The sequence below is a fragment of the Ooceraea biroi genome, chromosome 14 (assembly GCF_003672135.1).
Source record: "Ooceraea biroi isolate clonal line C1 chromosome 14, Obir_v5.4, whole genome shotgun sequence".
In the NCBI taxonomy this organism is placed as follows: domain Eukaryota; kingdom Metazoa; phylum Arthropoda; class Insecta; order Hymenoptera; family Formicidae; genus Ooceraea; species Ooceraea biroi.
In genome coordinates, this window is record NC_039519.1 from 5,240,652 (window position 1) to 5,260,677 (window position 20,026).

At 37.9% G+C, this 20,026-nt stretch overlaps 1 protein-coding gene and 1 long non-coding RNA gene across 51 annotated transcripts; one reads left to right on the forward strand and one right to left on the reverse strand.

Moving 5' to 3' along the window:
• Positions 1-6,160: 6,160 nt before the first annotated feature.
• On the reverse strand, positions 6,161-6,488 carry LOC109610685. Its single transcript, XR_002192973.2, has 2 exons — positions 6,307-6,488; positions 6,161-6,240 (listed from the first exon to the last, which is right to left on the reverse strand). It is a non-coding gene; the product is annotated as an uncharacterized LOC109610685 (long non-coding RNA).
• Positions 6,489-6,627: 139 nt separating this feature from the next.
• On the forward strand, positions 6,628-19,509 carry LOC105274774. Of its 50 annotated transcripts, none has more exons than XM_026974963.1 (9): positions 7,807-8,145; positions 8,239-8,292; positions 8,477-8,859; positions 8,953-10,525; positions 10,619-11,477; positions 11,571-14,187; positions 14,820-15,097; positions 18,460-18,989; positions 19,119-19,509. In XM_026974963.1, the coding sequence occupies exons 6-9, from the start codon at positions 14,015-14,017 to the stop codon at positions 19,383-19,385; spliced, it is 1,248 nt and encodes a 415-aa protein (XP_026830764.1). In that variant the 5' UTR covers positions 7,807-8,145; positions 8,239-8,292; positions 8,477-8,859; positions 8,953-10,525; positions 10,619-11,477; positions 11,571-14,014; the 3' UTR covers positions 19,386-19,509. The 50 variants fall into 50 exon arrangements, with proteins under 50 accessions (XP_026830727.1, XP_026830735.1, XP_026830740.1 ...); XM_026974964.1 differs by lacking the exons at positions 7,807-8,145; positions 8,239-8,292 and having other exon boundaries at positions 8,648-8,859; positions 8,953-9,811; positions 9,905-9,958; positions 10,143-10,525; XM_026974926.1 differs by adding an exon at positions 6,628-6,717 and having other exon boundaries at positions 6,811-8,859.
• The last annotated feature ends 517 nt before the right edge of the window (positions 19,510-20,026 follow it).

A 20,026-nucleotide genomic window follows, 5' to 3' on the forward strand; every position in this document is an offset into this window, starting at 1 on the left:
GCAATTACGCAATATCTTTCGATAGTGATTGATCTGCATTTAGAAATGGACACCGTTTTATCGTGCAAACGGTTTTCTCGAATTATGGAATCTTAAAATTCAATTAATCTCGACATCGAGATTTATGTTGCGATAGAAAAGAAGAAAGAGGCGTTCTCGGACTTTCTCTCTCTCTAAATTGCAACCCTTGGGTTCTCCATTCGAAAGTTACCGTGTACAAAGTTTATATAAGAAAACAGCCGACAGGAGCGATATGTTCGACGGTGTATCTTCCGCAATTTTTCGACGCTTTTCAAGTTTCTATTCGGTGATACAAGCAGATATAATCGATTCTAAGTACATTATGCAGTGTTCCTATATGTGTGCGTGTGTATGAACGTATAGAGCAGGCTGTCCGGTAATTAGATGGCTCGCTCGCGAAAGTAAACGTACACTTCTTGAAAAACTTGACTTGAACAGTACGTAATTTAATACGTAATAGCCTGACATTTCGAATAAAAGGATTTTTCACGCGAGAGGCACAGAAGCTCGATCTGCATGCAATGCAGAAAAACGGAGCAAGGTAAAACCTGTATAATTATGGTGAATCTTATCTTATCACGCGGAGATAAAAGAGACATTTTCTATACAATCTCTCCATTTAACGATGGCACGTGTAATTACCTCTTTTCCCATTTCACCCTCGGCGTCGTAAAAAGTGGGAAAGCGCTCGATGATCCCGTGTTCCTTTAAAGTCTCTCTGAAGGTAGGCACTGCCTCCTGATAGAAGAACATTTCGCGTTGGAACATGTTTGTGAAATCCGGCGCTCCGGGTATGAGAATTGCGCGAGCGGTCTTTACAATCAACCGCCTTTTCTCGATCTCGCCATTCTCGTTGCTCTCGATTGTAACGCGATAAATGAGACCGACATAGTTGTCACCTTTTTTGGCACCGTTGGTAATGTAAAATTTTGGAGCTACTAATTTGGACTTTTTTATATACCTCGTTAGGTAATTATGTAATCGTTCTTCCAAAATGACGTCGTCGCTTGCCATATTTAGACTTAATTCGACTAATAACTCGCAAATCGAAAATCGCGCGATGTCACTTGAATGTTTGTTAAGATAGCGCTCTAATAACAACGGACGGCTCTGTCTTCTGTCTCGCTGGAGACTCGTCGAGTGGATGTTTATGTGATCTGCTGGAGCTTGCCAATGCCGGCGTCACTGCGGTGGTCGTGGACGAACGCCACTTATATCAGTTTGCTTGTTATCACGCGTTGGGTCATAAATTTTTAGCATCATTATCATTACGAGAAACATTGAGCTTGCTATGTAATATCTTTGCCGATCCGTTCGATCGGATCAAAGCAATGCTGTCATACTATTATTCAAGAAAGCTGATTAAATATTACGTTAGTTCTCGTTCCGATATCTCGGGCCTCACGACGCCGGTTCGGCACCGGATATGTCGAAGCAGTCGCTCACCTTTAAGGGGGGAGCCTGCTTTAGAACGCTGAAAATAAGGTATAATTTTACGAATTTTTTGGAGAAACTATACAGCGGATCATTATAAAACTTTGATGCATTTATTAGTACATGTTTAAAGATAAAAAAATTATTTTTTTATTTGAATATATCGCCCGTAGAGGTCGTCCTGGAGGCACCTTAGTGCAGCCGGCGTTGTAAATTGGTGAGCATTCTCCTGCCTCCAAATTTCATCCAAACTGAAAAATTGAAATATTTTCTCGTTACTTATGAATTCCCATCGTCGATGAACCTTTAATATTCATAAAAACATTAAGTTAAACAATTATTTTTGCATGAAAAAGTTCAACAACTTTGCCTAAAAATCGTACTTTTGCGTTCTAAGCTCCACCATTTTGGCACTTTTCAACTTTTTTCTTCTCTCTTTGGTTCATCGACGATGGGAATTCATAAATAACGAGAACATATTTCAATTTTTCAGTTTGGACGAAATTTGGAGGCAGGAGAATGCTCACCAATTTGCAGTGCCGGCGACGCGGCTGCACTAAGTTTCTCCAGGACGACCTCTACAAGCGATACATTCAAATCAAAAAATAATTTTTTTTATCTTCAAACATGTACTAATAAATGCATAAAACTTTGATGCATTTATTAGTGCATGTTTAAAGATAAAAAAATTATTTTTTGATTTGAATATATCGCCTGTAGAGGTCGTCCTGGAGGCATCTTAGTGCAGCCGGCGTTGTAAAGTGGTGAGCATTCTCCTGCCTCCAAATTTCATCCAAACTGAAAAATTGAAATATTTTCTCGTTACTTATGAATTCCCATCGTCGATGAACCTTTAATATTCATAAAAACATTAAGTTAAACAATTATTTTTGCATGAAAAAGTTCAACAACTTTGCCTAAAAATCGTACTTTTGCGTTCTAAGCTCCACCATTTTGGCACTTTTCAACTTTTTTCTTCTCTCTTTGGTTCATCGACGATGGGAATTCATAAATAACGAGAACATATTTCAATTTTTCAGTTTGGACGAAATTTGGAGGCAGGAGAATGCTCACCAATTTGCAGTGCCGGCGACGCGGCTGCACTAAGTTTCTCCGGGACGACCTCTACAAGCGATATATTCAAATCAAAAATAATTTTTTTTATCTTTAAACATGTACTAATAAATGCATAAAACTTTGATGCATTTATTAGTACATGTTTAAAGATAAAAAAAATTATTTTTTGATTTGAATATATCGCCTGTAGAGGTCGTCCTGGAGGCACCTTAGTGCAGCCGGCGTTGTAAATTGGTGAGCATTCTCCTGCCTCCAAATTTCATCCAAACTGAAAAATTGAAATATTTTCTCGTTATTTACGAATTCCCATCGTCGATGAACCTTTAATATTCATAAAAACATTAAGTTAAACAATTACTTTTGCATGAAAAAGTTCAACAACTTTGCCTAAAAGTCGTACTTTTGTGTTCTAAGCTCCACCATTTTGGCACTTTTCAACTTTTTTCTTCTCTCTTTGGTTCATCGACGATGGGAATTCATAAATAACGAGAACATATTTCAATTTTTCAGTTTGGACGAAATTTGGAGGCAGGAGAATGCTCACCAATTTGCAATGCCGGCGACGCGGCTGCACTAAGTTTCTCCAGGACGACCTCTACAAGCGATATATTCAAATGCATTTATTAGTACATGTTTAAAGATAAAAAAATTATTTTTTTACTTGAATATATCGCCCGTAGAGGTCGTCCTGGAGGCACCTTAGTGCAGCCGGCGTTGTAAATTGGTGAGCATTCTCCTGCCTCCAAATTTCATCCAAACTGAAAAATTGAAATATTTTCTCGTTATTTACGAATTCCCATCGTCGATGAACCTTTAATATTCATAAAAACATTAAGTTAAACAATTACTTTTGCATGAAAAAGTTCAACAACTTTGCCTAAAAATCGTACTTTTGTGTTCTAAGCTCCACCATTTTGGCACTTTTCAACTTTTTTCTTCTCTCTTTGGTTCATCGACGATGGGAATTCATAAATAACGAGAACATATTTCAATTTTTCAGTTTGGACGAAATTTGGAGGCAGGAGAATGCTCACCAATTTGCAATGCCGGCGACGCGGCTGCACTAAGTTTCTCCAGGACGACCTCTACAAGCGATATATTCAAATGCATTTATTAGTACATGTTTAAAGATAAAAAAATTATTTTTTTACTTGAATATATCGCCCGTAGAGGTCGTCCTGGAGGCACCTTAGTGCAGCCGGCGTTGTAAATTGGTGAGCATTCTCCTGCCTCCAAATTTCATCCAAACTGAAAAATTGAAATATTTTCTCGTTATTTATGAATTCCCATCGTCGATGAACCTTTAATATTCATAAAAACATTAAGTTAAACAATTACTTTTGCATGAAAAAGTTCAACAACTTTGCCTAAAAATCGTACTTTTGTGTTCTAAGCTCCACCATTCTGGCACTTTTCAACTTTTTTCTTCTCTCTTTGGTTTCTCGACGATGGGAATTCATAAATAACGAGAACATATTTCAATTTTTCAGTTTGGACGAAATTTGGAGGCAGGAGAATGCTCACCAATTTGCAGTGCCGGCGACGCGGCTGCACTAAGATTTCTCCAGGACGACCTCTACAAGCGATATATTCAAATCAAAAAATAATTTTGTTATCTTTAAACATGTACTAATAAATGCATAAAAGTTTTATAATGATCCGCTGTATAGTTTCTCCAAAAACAATTCGTAAAATATACCTTATTTTCAGCGTTCTAAAGCAGGCTCCCCCCTTAACGTTACTTTGAACGAAAGGCTCGCGAGCGTGGCGTGTCGCTTATATCTATCGGTCATTTTTACACGAAATACGCAACAGAGAAAGGTAGAAAATGAGAGGAGTGAGGCGTGGCGAAATACTGACCACCATTTCTCCAATTAAAGTGCCTTTACCCGTTTCCCCGGTCGAGAGGAACCACATTCCCCACGATAGTGTTTCCCGAGACAATACGAGTGCGTCAAGTATACCAGTGGAAACGTCGCGAAGAATCTTCGTTACTGAGCTTTAAACATGCATCTATCGTTGCAATTTTACTATTTTTGCACAAGATACGCATGGAATGCGAATTATCCGAAACAAGTTTACCTGCAAACCGAGCAATATTCTTAATCCTTCAAATGAAAAAATAAATAGGAAACGAAAGGAAAGAACTTTAATATCAAAATTGTAGAAAGCGACTTGAATGTTGGAACATTCGTCGCTATATGATGTACGTGCAAGGAGAAAATGAATTGCATTAAATCTAATCGATTAGATTAAATCGATTAGATTAGATGCATTGGAGAAGATTAATTATCGATAAGAGAAAATTCATTTCAAGAACAAATAATACATTGTATAATCGATGATTATTCAATAATAATCGAGGTAATCATGATTATTCGATGGTGTTGGCAAAGGCAGCGTTCACACGTGGCGACCCTATACAATTTACGAACCTACCAACTTGTGCTAGCTGCTTACGTAATCGGGACTTTCATACGTTGCACTTTCGTTTTCGAAAGTGTGATGTAATCACTATTTAGATAGAGGAATCCGATGAAATGAAAACTATCATCGAATATCATGGAGCTTCTGTTATTTCGTGGTGTTGTAAAAAATAGACACGGTTGAATTAGGTATGCAATTACGAGAGGTGCACTGCCTACGACGATTAATTTGAATATTTCGAACTTATTTATCGAGGGAATTTGATTGCCTCCATTTTTTAATTTTTTGATAATACTGTTAACTCGGAAACAAAACAACATTTATCTCTCAGTTCAATCTGGTGGTCAGTGAAGCGAAATCGATTGTTGGGAGAATTCAATTATTGTTATGCACATATTTTTAGTCTTGATGACATGATTAATCCCAAAAAATAGTGTTCATCATAAGAATACTGTAAGGAAAATATATTATAACTTACATAATTATTCTCTAAGCTATATTGAAATTCATTTTCATATCGCGGTCCGACTTTGCGTCACGTTTCACACGTCCAAGTTTATCTCATGCGTGTGAATAATCATGATGCTATGTTAATGATCTCGTCGTAGTCGTGGAATTATCTTCCTGACTTTTGCATAATTGCAGCTTTGATGCAAGCGCAATTTTAAATGGGACATTGGCATAACTGACTCCGTCAGATGACTGAGGCGCAATCTCCCGCACTGAATACGACTGAAAGTTTTCGAGAAGGTTCCGTTTTTTTTCCATTGATCTTCGATATTGCACAACGTGCGATTGAGAGTACATAATAATCGCGGAGATTGTATCACAGCGGGCTCGGATATTTCAAGGCGATATATCCGCTCTCCGACAGTCGCGCGGCCTGCGATTCGGCCTTACTCCAGTATCCTCCAGTACAAACGTGCAAAACTTCGCCCGCAGCTCTCGAAGTTGCCTCTCGATTCTCCATTTATAATCCGCCCAAGTGGAAGTAAACTGCCCAACGATCAGCCAGATCGATCGTTAGGCGGACAATGCGCGCCGCTCGTTCGCTGCTGTTATTTCCGCCATCCTTCTATCCACTTCATTTACTTTACAGCACTTACTCGCCTTTCCTGTGTATTCCTCCTCGTTCCCATTCTCGCTTTAGCGCTATTTCTGTACTTGCATTTTTTCTTCCTCTCTTGCTCTTCTCGTTCTCTCTCTCTCTCTCTCTCTCTCCCCCGTAGCACGATCTTCGGAATTCCGATACATTCGACACGCATTGTTGATCACGGCATTCTGTGAGATTACGACGGGCATTATTTATCAGCTACGGAAAAATACCTTATGCAATTCCCAACTTACATCAGACACTCACGACTAGTCATTGTCTGTATGTACATTGGAAATCTAGATCATAGGCTGCAGCATATTAGCTTCACGAGAGCGATGTAATATCCTCATGAGCAAACATGATATCATACCTGAAATTGCAAGATATGTAAATGTCAGTTCTCCTTTCTTCCTCTTTTATCTTATTGTTGAAGTTTTCTCGGAAGAACTTCATAGAAATTTATGCACACCAGCTAACAAACTCATAAATGATCGCTTTTTACAAGATCGAATTTTGTACTCGCAGCTGAAGAAACAATTCTTTCGAGAAATCGAGAAAGTAGTTAAAATTAATGAGTTGTTAACTTTGGCTCTCGGGCTGAGGGATTATTATTATTATTACAGACATCACTCTGATCTTGCGCATAGTTAACGTATTCAACGGTAAATTCTCAAAATTACAAGTCGCAAATAAAAGATTGCATTTTCTGCTTTTCCGGATTCTGTCATAAATAAAAATAGTGCCTCTTCTTGCAGGTGTTCCAAGGATTTTGGCTGACAATCGGGATGGAAAGAAAGTAGTTAAAATTAGTGAGTTGTTAACTTTGGCTCTCGGGCTGAGGGATTATTATTATTATTACAGACATCACTCTGATCTTGCGCATAGTTAACGTATTCAACGGTAAATTCTCAAAATTACAAGTCGCAAATAAAAGATTGCATTTTCTGCATTTCCGGATTCTGTCATAAATAAAAATAGTGCCTCTTCTTGCAGGTGTTCCAAGGATTTTGGCTGACAATCGGGATGGAAAGAAAGTAGTTAAAATTAGTGAGTTGTTAACTTTGGCTCTCGGGCTGAGGGATTATTATTATTATTACAGACATCACTCTGATCTTGCGCATAGTTAACGTATTCAACGGTAAATTCTCAAAATTACAAGTCGCAAATAAAAGATTGCATTTTCTGCTTTTCCGGATTCTGTCATAAATAAAAATAGTGCCTCTTCTTGCAGGTGTTTCAAGGATTTTGACTGACAATCGGGATGGAAAGAAAGTAGTTAAAATTAATGAGTTGTTAACTTTGACTCTCGGGCTGAGGGATTATTATTATTATTACAGAGATCACTCTGATCTTGCGCATAGTTAACGTATTCAACGGTAAATTCTCAAAATTACAAGTCGCAAATAAAAGATTGCATTTTCTGCTTTTCCGGATTCTGTCATAAATAAAAATAGTGCCTCTTCTTGCAGGTGTTTCAAGGATTTTGACTGACAATCGGGATGGAAAGAAAGTAGTTAAAATTAATGAGTTGTTAACTTTGGCTCTCGGGCTGAGGGATTATTATTATTATTACAGAGATCACTCTGATCTTGAGCATAGTTAACGTATTCAACGGTAAATTCTCAAAATTACAAGTCGCAAATAAAAGATTGCATTTTCTGCATTTCCGGATTCTGTCATAAATAAAAATAGTGCCTCTTCTTGCAGGTGTTCCAAGGATTTTGACTGACAATCGGGATAGAAAGAAAGTAGTTAAAATTAGTGAGTTGTTAACTTTGGCTCTCGGGCTGAGGGATTATTATTATTATTACAGACATCACTCTGATCTTGCGCATAGTTAACGTATTCAACGGTAAATTCTCAAAATTACAAGTCGCAAATAAAAGATTGCATTTTCTGCTTTTCCGGATTCTGTCATAAATAAAAATAGTGCCTCTTCTTGCAGGTGTTTCAAGGATTTTGACTGACAATCGGGATGGAAAGAAAGTAGTTAAAATTAGTGAGTTGTTAACTTTGGCTCTCGGGCTGAGGGATTATTATTATTATTACAGACATCACTCTGATCTTGCGCATAGTTAACGTATTCAACGGTAAATTCTCAAAATGACAAGTCGCAAATAAAAGATTGCATTTTCTGCATTTCCGGATTCTGTCATAAATAAAAATAGTGCCTCTTCTTGCAGGTGTTCCAAGGATTTTGGCTGACAATCGGGATGGAAAGAAAGTAGTTAAAATTAGTGAGTTGTTAACTTTGGCTCTCGGGCTGAGGGATTATTATTATTATTACAGACATCACTCTGATCTTGCGCATAGTTAACGTATTCAACGGTAAATTCTCAAAATTACAAGTCGCAAATAAAAGATTGCATTTTCTGCTTTTCCGGATTCTGTCATAAATAAAAATAGTGCCTCTTCTTGCAGGTGTTTCAAGGATTTTGACTGACAATCGGGATGGAAAGAAAGTAGTTAAAATTAATGAGTTGTTAACTTTGGCTCTCGGGCTGAGGGATTATTATTATTATTACAGAGATCACTCTGATCTTGAGCATAGTTAACGTATTCAACGGTAAATTCTCAAAATGACAAGTCGCAAATAAAAGATTGCATTTTCTGCTTTTCCGGATTCTGTCATAAATAAAAATAGTGCCTCTTCTTGCAGGTGTTTCAAGGATTTTGACTGACAATCGGGATGGAAAGAAAGTAGTTAAAATTAGTGAGTTGTTAACTTTGGGGCTCGGACTGAGGGATTATTATTATTATTACAGAGATCACTCTGATCTTGCGCATAGTTAACGTATTCAACGGTAAATTCTCAAAATTACAAGTCGCAAATAAAAGATTGCATTTTCTGCATTTCCGGATTCTGTCATAAATAAAAATAGTGCCTCTTCTTGCAGGTGTTCCAAGGATTTTGGCTGACAATCGGGATGGAAAGAAAGTAGTTAAAATTAGTGAGTTGTTAACTTTGGCTCTCGGGCTGAGGGATTATTATTATTATTACAGACATCACTCTGATCTTGCGCATAGTTAACGTATTCAACGGTAAATTCTCAAAATTACAAGTCGCAAATAAAAGATTGCATTTTCTGCTTTTCCGGATTCTGTCATAAATAAAAATAGTGCCTCTTCTTGCAGGTGTTTCAAGGATTTTGACTGACAATCGGGATGGAAAGAAAGTAGTTAAAATTAGTGAGTTGTTAACTTTGGCTCTCGGGCTGAGGGATTATTATTATTATTACAGACATCACTCTGATCTTGCGCATAGTTAACGTATTCAACGGTAAATTCTCAAAATTACAAGTCGCAAATAAAAGATTGCATTTTCTGCATTTCCGGATTCTGTCATAAATAAAAATAGTGCCTCTTCTTGCAGGTGTTCCAAGGATTTTGACTGACAATCGGGATAGAAAGAAAGTAGTTAAAATTAGTGAGTTGTTAACTTTGGCTCTCGGGCTGAGGGATTATTATTATTATTACAGACATCACTCTGATCTTGCGCATAGTTAACGTATTCAACGGTAAATTCTCAAAATTACAAGTCGCAAATAAAAGATTGCATTTTCTGCTTTTCCGGATTCTGTCATAAATAAAAATAGTGCCTCTTCTTGCAGGTGTTTCAAGGATTTTGACTGACAATCGGGATGGAAAGAAAGTAGTTAAAATTAGTGAGTTGTTAACTTTGGCTCTCGGGCTGAGGGATTATTATTATTATTACAGACATCACTCTGATCTTGCGCATAGTTAACGTATTCAACGGTAAATTCTCAAAATGACAAGTCGCAAATAAAAGATTGCATTTTCTGCATTTCCGGATTCTGTCATAAATAAAAATAGTGCCTCTTCTTGCAGGTGTTCCAAGGATTTTGGCTGACAATCGGGATGGAAAGAAAGTAGTTAAAATTAGTGAGTTGTTAACTTTGGCTCTCGGGCTGAGGGATTATTATTATTATTACAGACATCACTCTGATCTTGCGCATAGTTAACGTATTCAACGGTAAATTCTCAAAATTACAAGTCGCAAATAAAAGATTGCATTTTCTGCTTTTCCGGATTCTGTCATAAATAAAAATAGTGCCTCTTCTTGCAGGTGTTTCAAGGATTTTGACTGACAATCGGGATGGAAAGAAAGTAGTTAAAATTAATGAGTTGTTAACTTTGGCTCTCGGGCTGAGGGATTATTATTATTATTACAGAGATCACTCTGATCTTGAGCATAGTTAACGTATTCAACGGTAAATTCTCAAAATGACAAGTCGCAAATAAAAGATTGCATTTTCTGCTTTTCCGGATTCTGTCATAAATAAAAATAGTGCCTCTTCTTGCAGGTGTTTCAAGGATTTTGACTGACAATCGGGATGGAAAGAAAGTAGTTAAAATTAGTGAGTTGTTAACTTTGGGGCTCGGACTGAGGGATTATTATTATTATTACAGAGATCACTCTGATCTTGCGCATAGTTAACGTATTCAACGGTAAATTCTCAAAATTACAAGTCGCAAATAAAAGATTGCATTTTCTGCATTTCCGGATTCTGTCATAAATAAAAATAGTGCCTCTTCTTGCAGGTGTTCCAAGGATTTTGGCTGACAATCGGGATGGAAAGAAAGTAGTTAAAATTAGTGAGTTGTTAACTTTGGCTCTCGGGCTGAGGGATTATTATTATTATTACAGACATCACTCTGATCTTGCGCATAGTTAACGTATTCAACGGTAAATTCTCAAAATTACAAGTCGCAAATAAAAGATTGCATTTTCTGCTTTTCCGGATTCTGTCATAAATAAAAATAGTGCCTCTTCTTGCAGGTGTTTCAAGGATTTTGACTGACAATCGGGATGGAAAGAAAGTAGTTAAAATTAGTGAGTTGTTAACTTTGGCTCTCGGGCTGAGGGATTATTATTATTATTACAGACATCACTCTGATCTTGCGCATAGTTAACGTATTCAACGGTAAATTCTCAAAATTACAAGTCGCAAATAAAAGATTGCATTTTCTGCTTTTCCGGATTCTGTCATAAATAAAAATAGTGCCTCTTCTTGCAGGTGTTTCAAGGATTTTGACTGACAATCGGGATGGAAAGAAAGTAGTTAAAATTAGTGAGTTGTTAACTTTGGCTCTCGGGCTGAGGGATTATTATTATTATTACAGACATCACTCTGATCTTGCGCATAGTTAACGTATTCAACGGTAAATTCTCAAAATTACAAGTCGCAAATAAAAGATTGCATTTTCTGCTTTTCCGGATTCTGTCATAAATAAAAATAGTGCCTCTTCTTGCAGGTGTTTCAAGGATTTTGACTGACAATCGGGATGGAAAGAAAGTAGTTAAAATTAATGAGTTGTTAACTTTGGCTCTCGGGCTGAGGGATTATTATTATTATTACAGAGATCACTCTGATCTTGAGCATAGTTAACGTATTCAACGGTAAATTCTCAAAATGACAAGTCGCAAATAAAAGATTGCATTTTCTGCTTTTCCGGATTCTGTCATAAATAAAAATAGTGCCTCTTCTTGCAGGTGTTTCAAGGATTTTAACTGACAATCGGGATGGAAAGAAAGTAGTTAAAATTAGTGAGTTGTTAACTTTGGCTCTCGGGCTGAGGGATTATTATTATTATTACAGAGATCACTCTGATCTTGCGCATAGTTAACGTATTCAACGGTAAATTCTCAAAATTACAAGTCGCAAATAAAAGATTGCATTTTCTGCATTTCCGGATTCTGTCATAAATAAAAATAGTGCCTCTTCTTGCAGGTGTTCCAAGGATTTTGACTGACAATCGGGATGGAAAGAAAGTAGTTAAAATTAGTGAGTTGTTAACTTTGGCTCTCGGGCTGAGGGATTATTATTATTATTACAGACATCACTCTGATCTTGCGCATAGTTAACGTATTCAACGGTAAATTCTCAAAATTACAAGTCGCAAATAAAAGATTGCATTTTCTGCTTTTCCGGATTCTGTCATAAATAAAAATAGTGCCTCTTCTTGCAGGTGTTTCAAGGATTTTAACTGACAATCGGGATGGAAAGAAAGTAGTTAAAATTAGTGAGTTGTTAACTTTGGCTCTCGGGCTGAGGGATTATTATTATTATTACAGAGATCACTCTGATCTTGCGCATAGTTAACGTATTCAACGGTAAATTCTCAAAATTACAAGTCGCAAATAAAAGATTGCATTTTCTGCATTTCCGGATTCTGTCATAAATAAAAATAGTGCCTCTTCTTGCAGGTGTTCCAAGGATTTTGACTGACAATCGGGATGGAACGAAACTTGGAGCGGACGCCGATCATGTATATCTTGAATGAAAATTCACAATTCGGGGGGCCCCTCGACGCGGTCTCCTTTCATTCGAGTAGCACTCTCGGTTTCGTTTCTGCAAAAGGTCCCCGTCGCAACTCGTTGCGCACGGCCTATGCGGCAGTTCGCAGGGGGAAAGGTTCCCCGATTCCTGTGGTTACCCCACCCTTTCACCGCCTTCACTGCCACCTGTACAGGTCGACCGAGACTGGACGAGAATGGGACCAGGAGTTGAAAAGGAATGGTAGCGAGAGAGTCCAAGTCGCCGATGGTGGAGGTGGAGGAGGACGAAGAGGAGGGAAGGGTTCCGGAGTGGCTGTCGCGACTGTCTCGAGTGCGCTCGCGCTCGCTCGCGCGGCCACTTAAATGTGAAAGTAAGTCCGTCTTACAGTTGACCGAAACTGCGTGCCCCCCGTGTCGTTCCCGTCGGTTACCCGCGGCCGACGTGCGATGCCGTAGCCGTGTTGTTTCGCGCGCGATACCGCGGGATGTACATTACTCGCGCGGCTCCGATCAGCGGCGGTTTCACGGTCGCTGTCGACACGTTGTAGAAAAAACGAACAAGAAGAAGAGGCCGATCACTTCGTGTCTACGCGCGACTTGACTCTTCACCACGCACGTGCATATCCTGACCGCAGCGCGCATCTTCATTCTTTTTTATCGGTTCATTCGACACCTCCGTCGCGATCATTTTGCAACCAGCAGTTGAAGTAACAAATTCGTTTGTCAGCTGTCCTTTATGTTGCGCGCCTCCCATCCTCTGAAGAAGTCGATTGGCAAGAAGACACGATCGGCGATGAAGATAGCGGTGGAATCGTAAGGAAGAAAGAAGAGATGCGATAATCAAAGGGGGAACAAGAGGAAGATCGACGTCTGCGGAGGACCGTTACTACAGTGACCAAAGTCATCAGCTTCCCGAGTCTGCCTTCATCTCGGCCGAATCGAACGTTCTTCTACGCTTAGAAAAAAATTCAAGTTCCTCCTGCCTACGGGGAAGAAGTGGAAGTGCGTGTGCGTCAGTGTTGACATTACCATTCCGTTCCGGAGAACTCTCGCGGTTGAAATTCGGTCAATCGGTGCACGCGGAAGAAAATCAGTCGCGTATAACGACCTAACGATCGACATTACTCTCGAGCGAAAATCGTCCGACAATCGCGGCCGCGTTGTTTTTCAATAACGCCACGCTCGTTCTGTACATATACATTTATCGAGGTGCACACGCACGCACGGGCACGTAAAGAAGAGCAGAGAGATTTTACGTAAGTCGAGTTCCTCGACCGCAGTTATGAGCGGACGAGCGGAATTCGCGATATGAATGAATTTTAGTTGCGGTTTCACTCAACACACACGCACACACGCGCACTCGGCGAGACAGCATGTGATGAATCGGAGTGCTCGCGCGTGCATGCGAACGTGGACCGCAAGTTAAATGTATATTCGCACGTAACGACGTAGACGAGGAGAAGGAAAGTGGAAAGCGTTAGGCGAAATCGCGCGCAGCATTCGCCCACTTGGAGGACACTTGACGGATCATCCGATTGCTTGGAGTCCCCGTCTCCGTCTTCTCCGTGCGTCGTTAACTATGCGTTCGCGGCGTCGAGCGTAGGCCTCGATCAGGGTTTTCTCCGTCGGGATCCAGGATTCACAAGGACTCTGCAATTATGAGACGAACGGTGCTCGTCATCGCTTTCTGCCTCTTGGGCTTCGTCTTAGCGGGGAGTCCTCGGCTACCTCGAACATCCGCTGACCAGCGTAGCACGCGCAGTCCAAGCCATAGCAACAGTACCGCCGGCGTCACGCTGCAGCCGTCCTCTCGCAACTCGCAACGAAATAGGTGAGACTCTTCCCCGGCGGGGGAATTACGAGTTTCTTCCAACGTTTCCTCTTCTTCTTTCCCTGTTAATTCGTGTGAAAAGATGAAGTGCATGATGGTTCCGCAATGTACCTACCGTAATAACAGATCTCTTCTAGAGAGACGGAGCGAAGGGAGAACCGAACGGTTAAACGGTCGTTACGTAAACCGGTCGATCATACTCCCAAAGCTTGTCGATACCCCGATTACGGGAACTTTCCATTTAGTTTGGCGAATGTATTCATAATCGTGTGTCACGCGATATTATCTTTATGCTAATGACATAAAACGCAGTGTACGGTATCCTCGGTAAGACGATTGAGCCATCACGAGTGTTCGGGTTTACGATGCTATATAACGTACGAACATGTTTCAAACATTTTCTTTGAAATCGAGTAATTTGGTCGTAGATGATTTTCCAATAATAAAGTTGCAAAAGCTATCGCTGAGACAAGAATATTAAGATAATCGTGAATGCTCATTTCGTGGTAACGGTAAAGGGTGTAAAAAGTATGTAAGAACGTCTAATTTTATGTCATTGAAGATATAAGTAATTATACACGGCGATGAAGTGCGACTGTTCAAATGAAGACGATGAATATGATTTGTTGCAGAGAACAATACCTGTTCAATGTATTCGAAGTGATAGTGTCGACTTTGGAGTCGAAGTTGCAACGAATCGAGAATTTAGACAAGGCGGTGGAACACTTGATGAGACGAGTCGAAGCTCTCGACTCGCGTGTAAATGACAATATCGATAAAACGGATGCGGTCATTACGAAACTCAGGACGCTGGACCTGAAACTTTTCAATACGTATCCTATTATGTCAGCGGAAGCTATTCACGCAGCGAAGGTCGGCGAAAATGGGAGCGGAAGTCACACCGAAGACAGTAAGTAGGCGATACACGCAGCTTTTTAACGGAGCTAAGTGTGCCCATTTATTTACCCATACAGCACCGATTAATACAGAAAGCTTTCAGGAAGGTTTTAAAATCATTTCAAGATTTCACATTTCATATGCAACATTTCTCAAAGGATTCCGCAATGTGTCATACGAAATGTTGCAACAGAAATGTTTCTAAAACCTACCACGTGCAATAAATTTGAAAAAATGTGAATATTGTAAAAAGTAAAATTATATATATATACCTAGACCAAGTATTCGATCTTTAGTGAAGCTACCAGTTGACAAAAAAATGCATTATCTTCACGTATCCTCTTTTTCTTTCAAATATAAGCGTTGGTTGAACAGAGAATTATATATCTATATAATTCTTTCCCATACAGCACCGATTAATACAGAAAGCTTTCAGGAAGGTTTTAAAATCATTTCAAGATTTCACATTTCATATGCAACATTTCTCAAAGGATTCCGCAATGTGTCATACGAAATGTTGCAACAGAAATGTTTCTAAAACCTACCACGTGCAATAAATTTGAAAAAATGTGAATATTGTAAAAAGTAAAATTATATATATATATATATACCTAGACCAAGTATTCGATCTTTAGTGAAGCTAACCGGTTGACAAAAAAATGCATTATCTTCACGTATCCTTTTTTTCTTTCAAATATAAGCGTTGGTTGAACAGAGAATTATACATCTATATAATTCTTTCCCATACAGCACCGATTAATACAGAAAGCTTTCAGGAAGGTTTTAAAATCATTTCAAGATTTCACATTTCATATGCAACATTTCTCAAAGGATTCCGCAATATGTCATACGAAATGTTGCAACAGAAATGTTTCTAAAACCTACCACGTGCAATAAATTTGAAAAAATGTGAATATTGTAAAAAGTAAAATTATATATATATACCTAGACCAAGTATTCGATCTTTAGTGAAGCTACCAGTTGACAAAAAAATGCATTATCTTCACGTATCCTCTTTTTCTTTCAAATATAAGCGTTGGTTGAACAGAGAATTATATATCTATATAATTCTTTCCCATACAGCACCGATTAATACAGAAAGCTTTCAGGAAGGTTTTAAAATCATTTCAAGATTTCACATTTCATATGCAACATTTCTCAAAGGATTCCGCAATGTGTCATACGAAATGTTGCAACAGAAATGTTTCTAAAACCTACCACGTGCAATAAATTTGAAAAAATGTGAATATTGTAAAAAGTAAAATTATATATATATATATATATATATACCTAGACCAAGTATTCGATCTTTAGTGAAGCTAACCGGTTGACAAAAAAATGCATTATCTTCACGTATCCTTTTTTTCTTTCAAATATAAGCGTTGGTTGAACAGAGAATTATACATCTATATAATTCTTTCCCATACAGCACCGATTAATACAGAAAGCTTTCAGGAAGTTTTAAAATCATTTCAAGATTTCACATTTCATATGCAACATTTCTCAAAGGATTCCGCAATGTGTCATACGAAATGTTGCAACAGAAATGTTTCTAAAACCTACCACATGCAATAAATTTGAAAAAATGTGAATATTGTAAAAAGTAAAATTATATATATATACCTAGACCAAGTATTCGATCTTTAGTGAAGCTACCAGTTGACAAAAAAATGCATTATCTTCACGTATCCTCTTTTTCTTTCAAATATAAGCGTTGGTTGAACAGAGAATTATATATCTATATAATTCTTTCCCATACAGCACCGATTAATACAGAAAGCTTTCAGGAAGGTTTTAAAATCATTTCAAGATTTCACATTTCATATGCAACATTTCTCAAAGGATTCCGCAATGTGTCATACGAAATGTTGCAACAGAAATGTTTCTAAAACCTACCACGTGCAATAAATTTGAAAAAATGTGAATATTGTAAAAAGTAAAATTATATATATATATATATATATATACCTAGACCAAGTATTCGATCTTTAGTGAAGCTAACCGGTTGACAAAAAAATGCATTATCTTCACGTATCCTTTTTTTCTTTCAAATATAAGCGTTGGTTGAACAGAGAATTATACATCTATATAATTCTTTCCCATACAGCACCGATTAATACAGAAAGCTTTCAGGAAGTTTTAAAATCATTTCAAGATTTCACATTTCATATGCAACATTTCTCAAAGGATTCCGCAATGTGTCATACGAAATGTTGCAACAGAAATGTTTCTAAAACCTACCACATGCAATAAATTTGAAAAAATGTGAATATTGTAAAAAGTAAAATTATATATATATACCTAGACCAAGTATTCGATCTTTAGTGAAGCTACCAGTTGACAAAAAAATGCATTATCTTCACGTATCCTCTTTTTCTTTCAAATATAAGCGTTGGTTGAACAGAGAATTATACATCTATATAATTCTTTCCTTTTAATCAACCATTTGGAGGAAGAAAAAGGGAAATATATAATATAAGAATGGCTCTTTGTCAACGTGCCAACAATTCACGCTTTTTAAAGGGAAACTTGGTGAATACTTGGTTTAGCTATGTATGTGCATATCTATATACATCTTATATATATTATGTATTTTTTTCATTAAGCATATTTATTATATTAATTAGATTGCAAATATTAAATAAAAACGTACAATAAAAATAATAAATACATTTTATATATAATTTTGATTATAACTTTTTAGTATTTGCAATCTTCTGATACTCGTATAATAAATTTAAATATAATTTCTGAAGTATTTTCAATTGATTTTAATAAGAGCTTTGTAATTTGTGTGCAACATCATAGAAAAGTTTCAAAATTATTTCAATTAACCTTCAGTAACATATCAAAAAGATTTCAGCTATTTTAATAATCTTTCGGCAATATTTCAGAAAGGTTGCAGATTGATCTATGCCTTTCGGCAACCTTTCTATAAAGTTTTGAATGCAAGTGTCGCGGACATTTTGCTATTCCGGAGTTGTCTCATAACTGTTGCAGAAACATTTTGCAATGTTTATGAGATGCTTTCATCTGTCAGATGAAATACTTCTGAAATATTTCTGAAATGTTTTCGTGCTGTATGGGTAGCCAGTTTACGGTTTCTCCCCTCGCGCATACATATAAGAATATATAATTTGCACGCGGTGTACAAGAAATAGAGTGTATCAGAGTTATTAAAAAAAAACGCAGAGAGATAACTCGAGCAGAAACTGGTTAGAATATTTTTACATATTTTTTCATTATTATATAATAATATCGCGAGTATATTAACTTTATTAAATTTATTCTTAAATCTGGTTTGTTTTATATAAATTATATAAAATTGATTTCAATAATTGAAACTCTCTGCATTATATAAATTTAATGCTACAGCCCCGTTGATACACATGATCCATCACGATCGGAATGATCGGTCTCCGGAAACACTTGGCGAAAAACTAGTCTCGTTGGATCAGAAGGTCTCCGATATCGATCATAAGCTCGTCAATCTTAAGAATCAGCTCGATAATAATTTCTTACAAAATGACGATATAAACGCCGAGGCAAGTGAAAAGAAGCCTGTCAGTATGAGCGTCATCGAGATCACGAAGGCCATGAGCAATGAAGTGATGAATCACATGACGATCGAAATCGAGAATCTGAGACAAGCGACAGGTAACATGGATCGGAAGCTTCAATTCCACATGAATCTGGTATCGGACAATCTTGGAGCGATGTACAACATGATTACCGATGTGCACGAGGCTATCGTCGAGAAGAAGTACGGAGGAGATCGGCAGAATCGGCTTAACTTAACGACAACTGAAGCACCAGTGAAACAAAGCAAGATCGATCGTATCGTCGAACAGATGCACCCAATGCTCACCGTCTCCGAAAAGATGGATCAAGTTTGGAACGTAGTGGTAAGTTTCGAAGCAAGTGTAATATAACAAACTTGGTGGCTATTAAAATCGATAATCGCTGATACAAATTGATATTCCAATCGACTGAGCATTAATATTAACGTAGTATTAATACCAATAATTTGGTAGATGGGGACCAAGACCTCCGTGGACGACCTGTTGCCAAAATCCGACGAATTGCTTACGCAGACGCAGCGGCAGGAGAGAGCGATCAACGAAATTCATGCGGACCTAAGATCGAAGACGAATAAAATTATAGAAAACCTGGAGGGCGTCGAGAGTCGTTTGAAGAAACACGAGGACGTGGCCACTCTCGGGGTGCAACGTCCGATCCCCGCCGAACTGTTGCTGGATCCGACGATCGATCGGCTTGTCGAGTACGATCCAAGCAGGTAAGATACTCACTGATCAATTTCAATCAATCGTGCAACTGTGAATTAAGTTGATTAATTTCAGCATGCAAGCTATAAATTAATTATATTATTAGGAGTGTGATTTAGTTTTGAGGGTTTTGCAACAGATGGCTGTAGTGTCAGTTTGTTCCAATAGCTGCTTCCGATAACTGTTGTTTCTTACAGTCTTGACATTATCCATGACATTTAGTAGCATTATAGCAATAGATGCAATAACAGTCGCGTTTATATCATCGTAAAAATGCAACTTCCGAAACAGCATTTTCGACATGCGTTGCTTTTGTTTTTTAATCAAAAGAAAACTGCGGCTGACGGTTATAGAATTCTTGTGGAAACTTATGGTGATTCTGCCCCATCAATTAAGACGTGTGAATACTGGTTTAGACGCTTTAAAAGTGGTGATACTGATGCGAAGGACAAAGAACGCTCGGGACAACCAAGAAAGCTTGAAAATGCAGATTTGCAAGCATTATTGGACGAACATCCAACACAATCCACTTCAGAACTTGCCAGAGCATTAAATGTTGATCGTACAACAGTTACCAAACATTTACATGAAATGGGAAAAATTCAGAAAGAAGGGAAATGGGTTCGACATGAATTATCGGAAAGTGCCATTGCGAA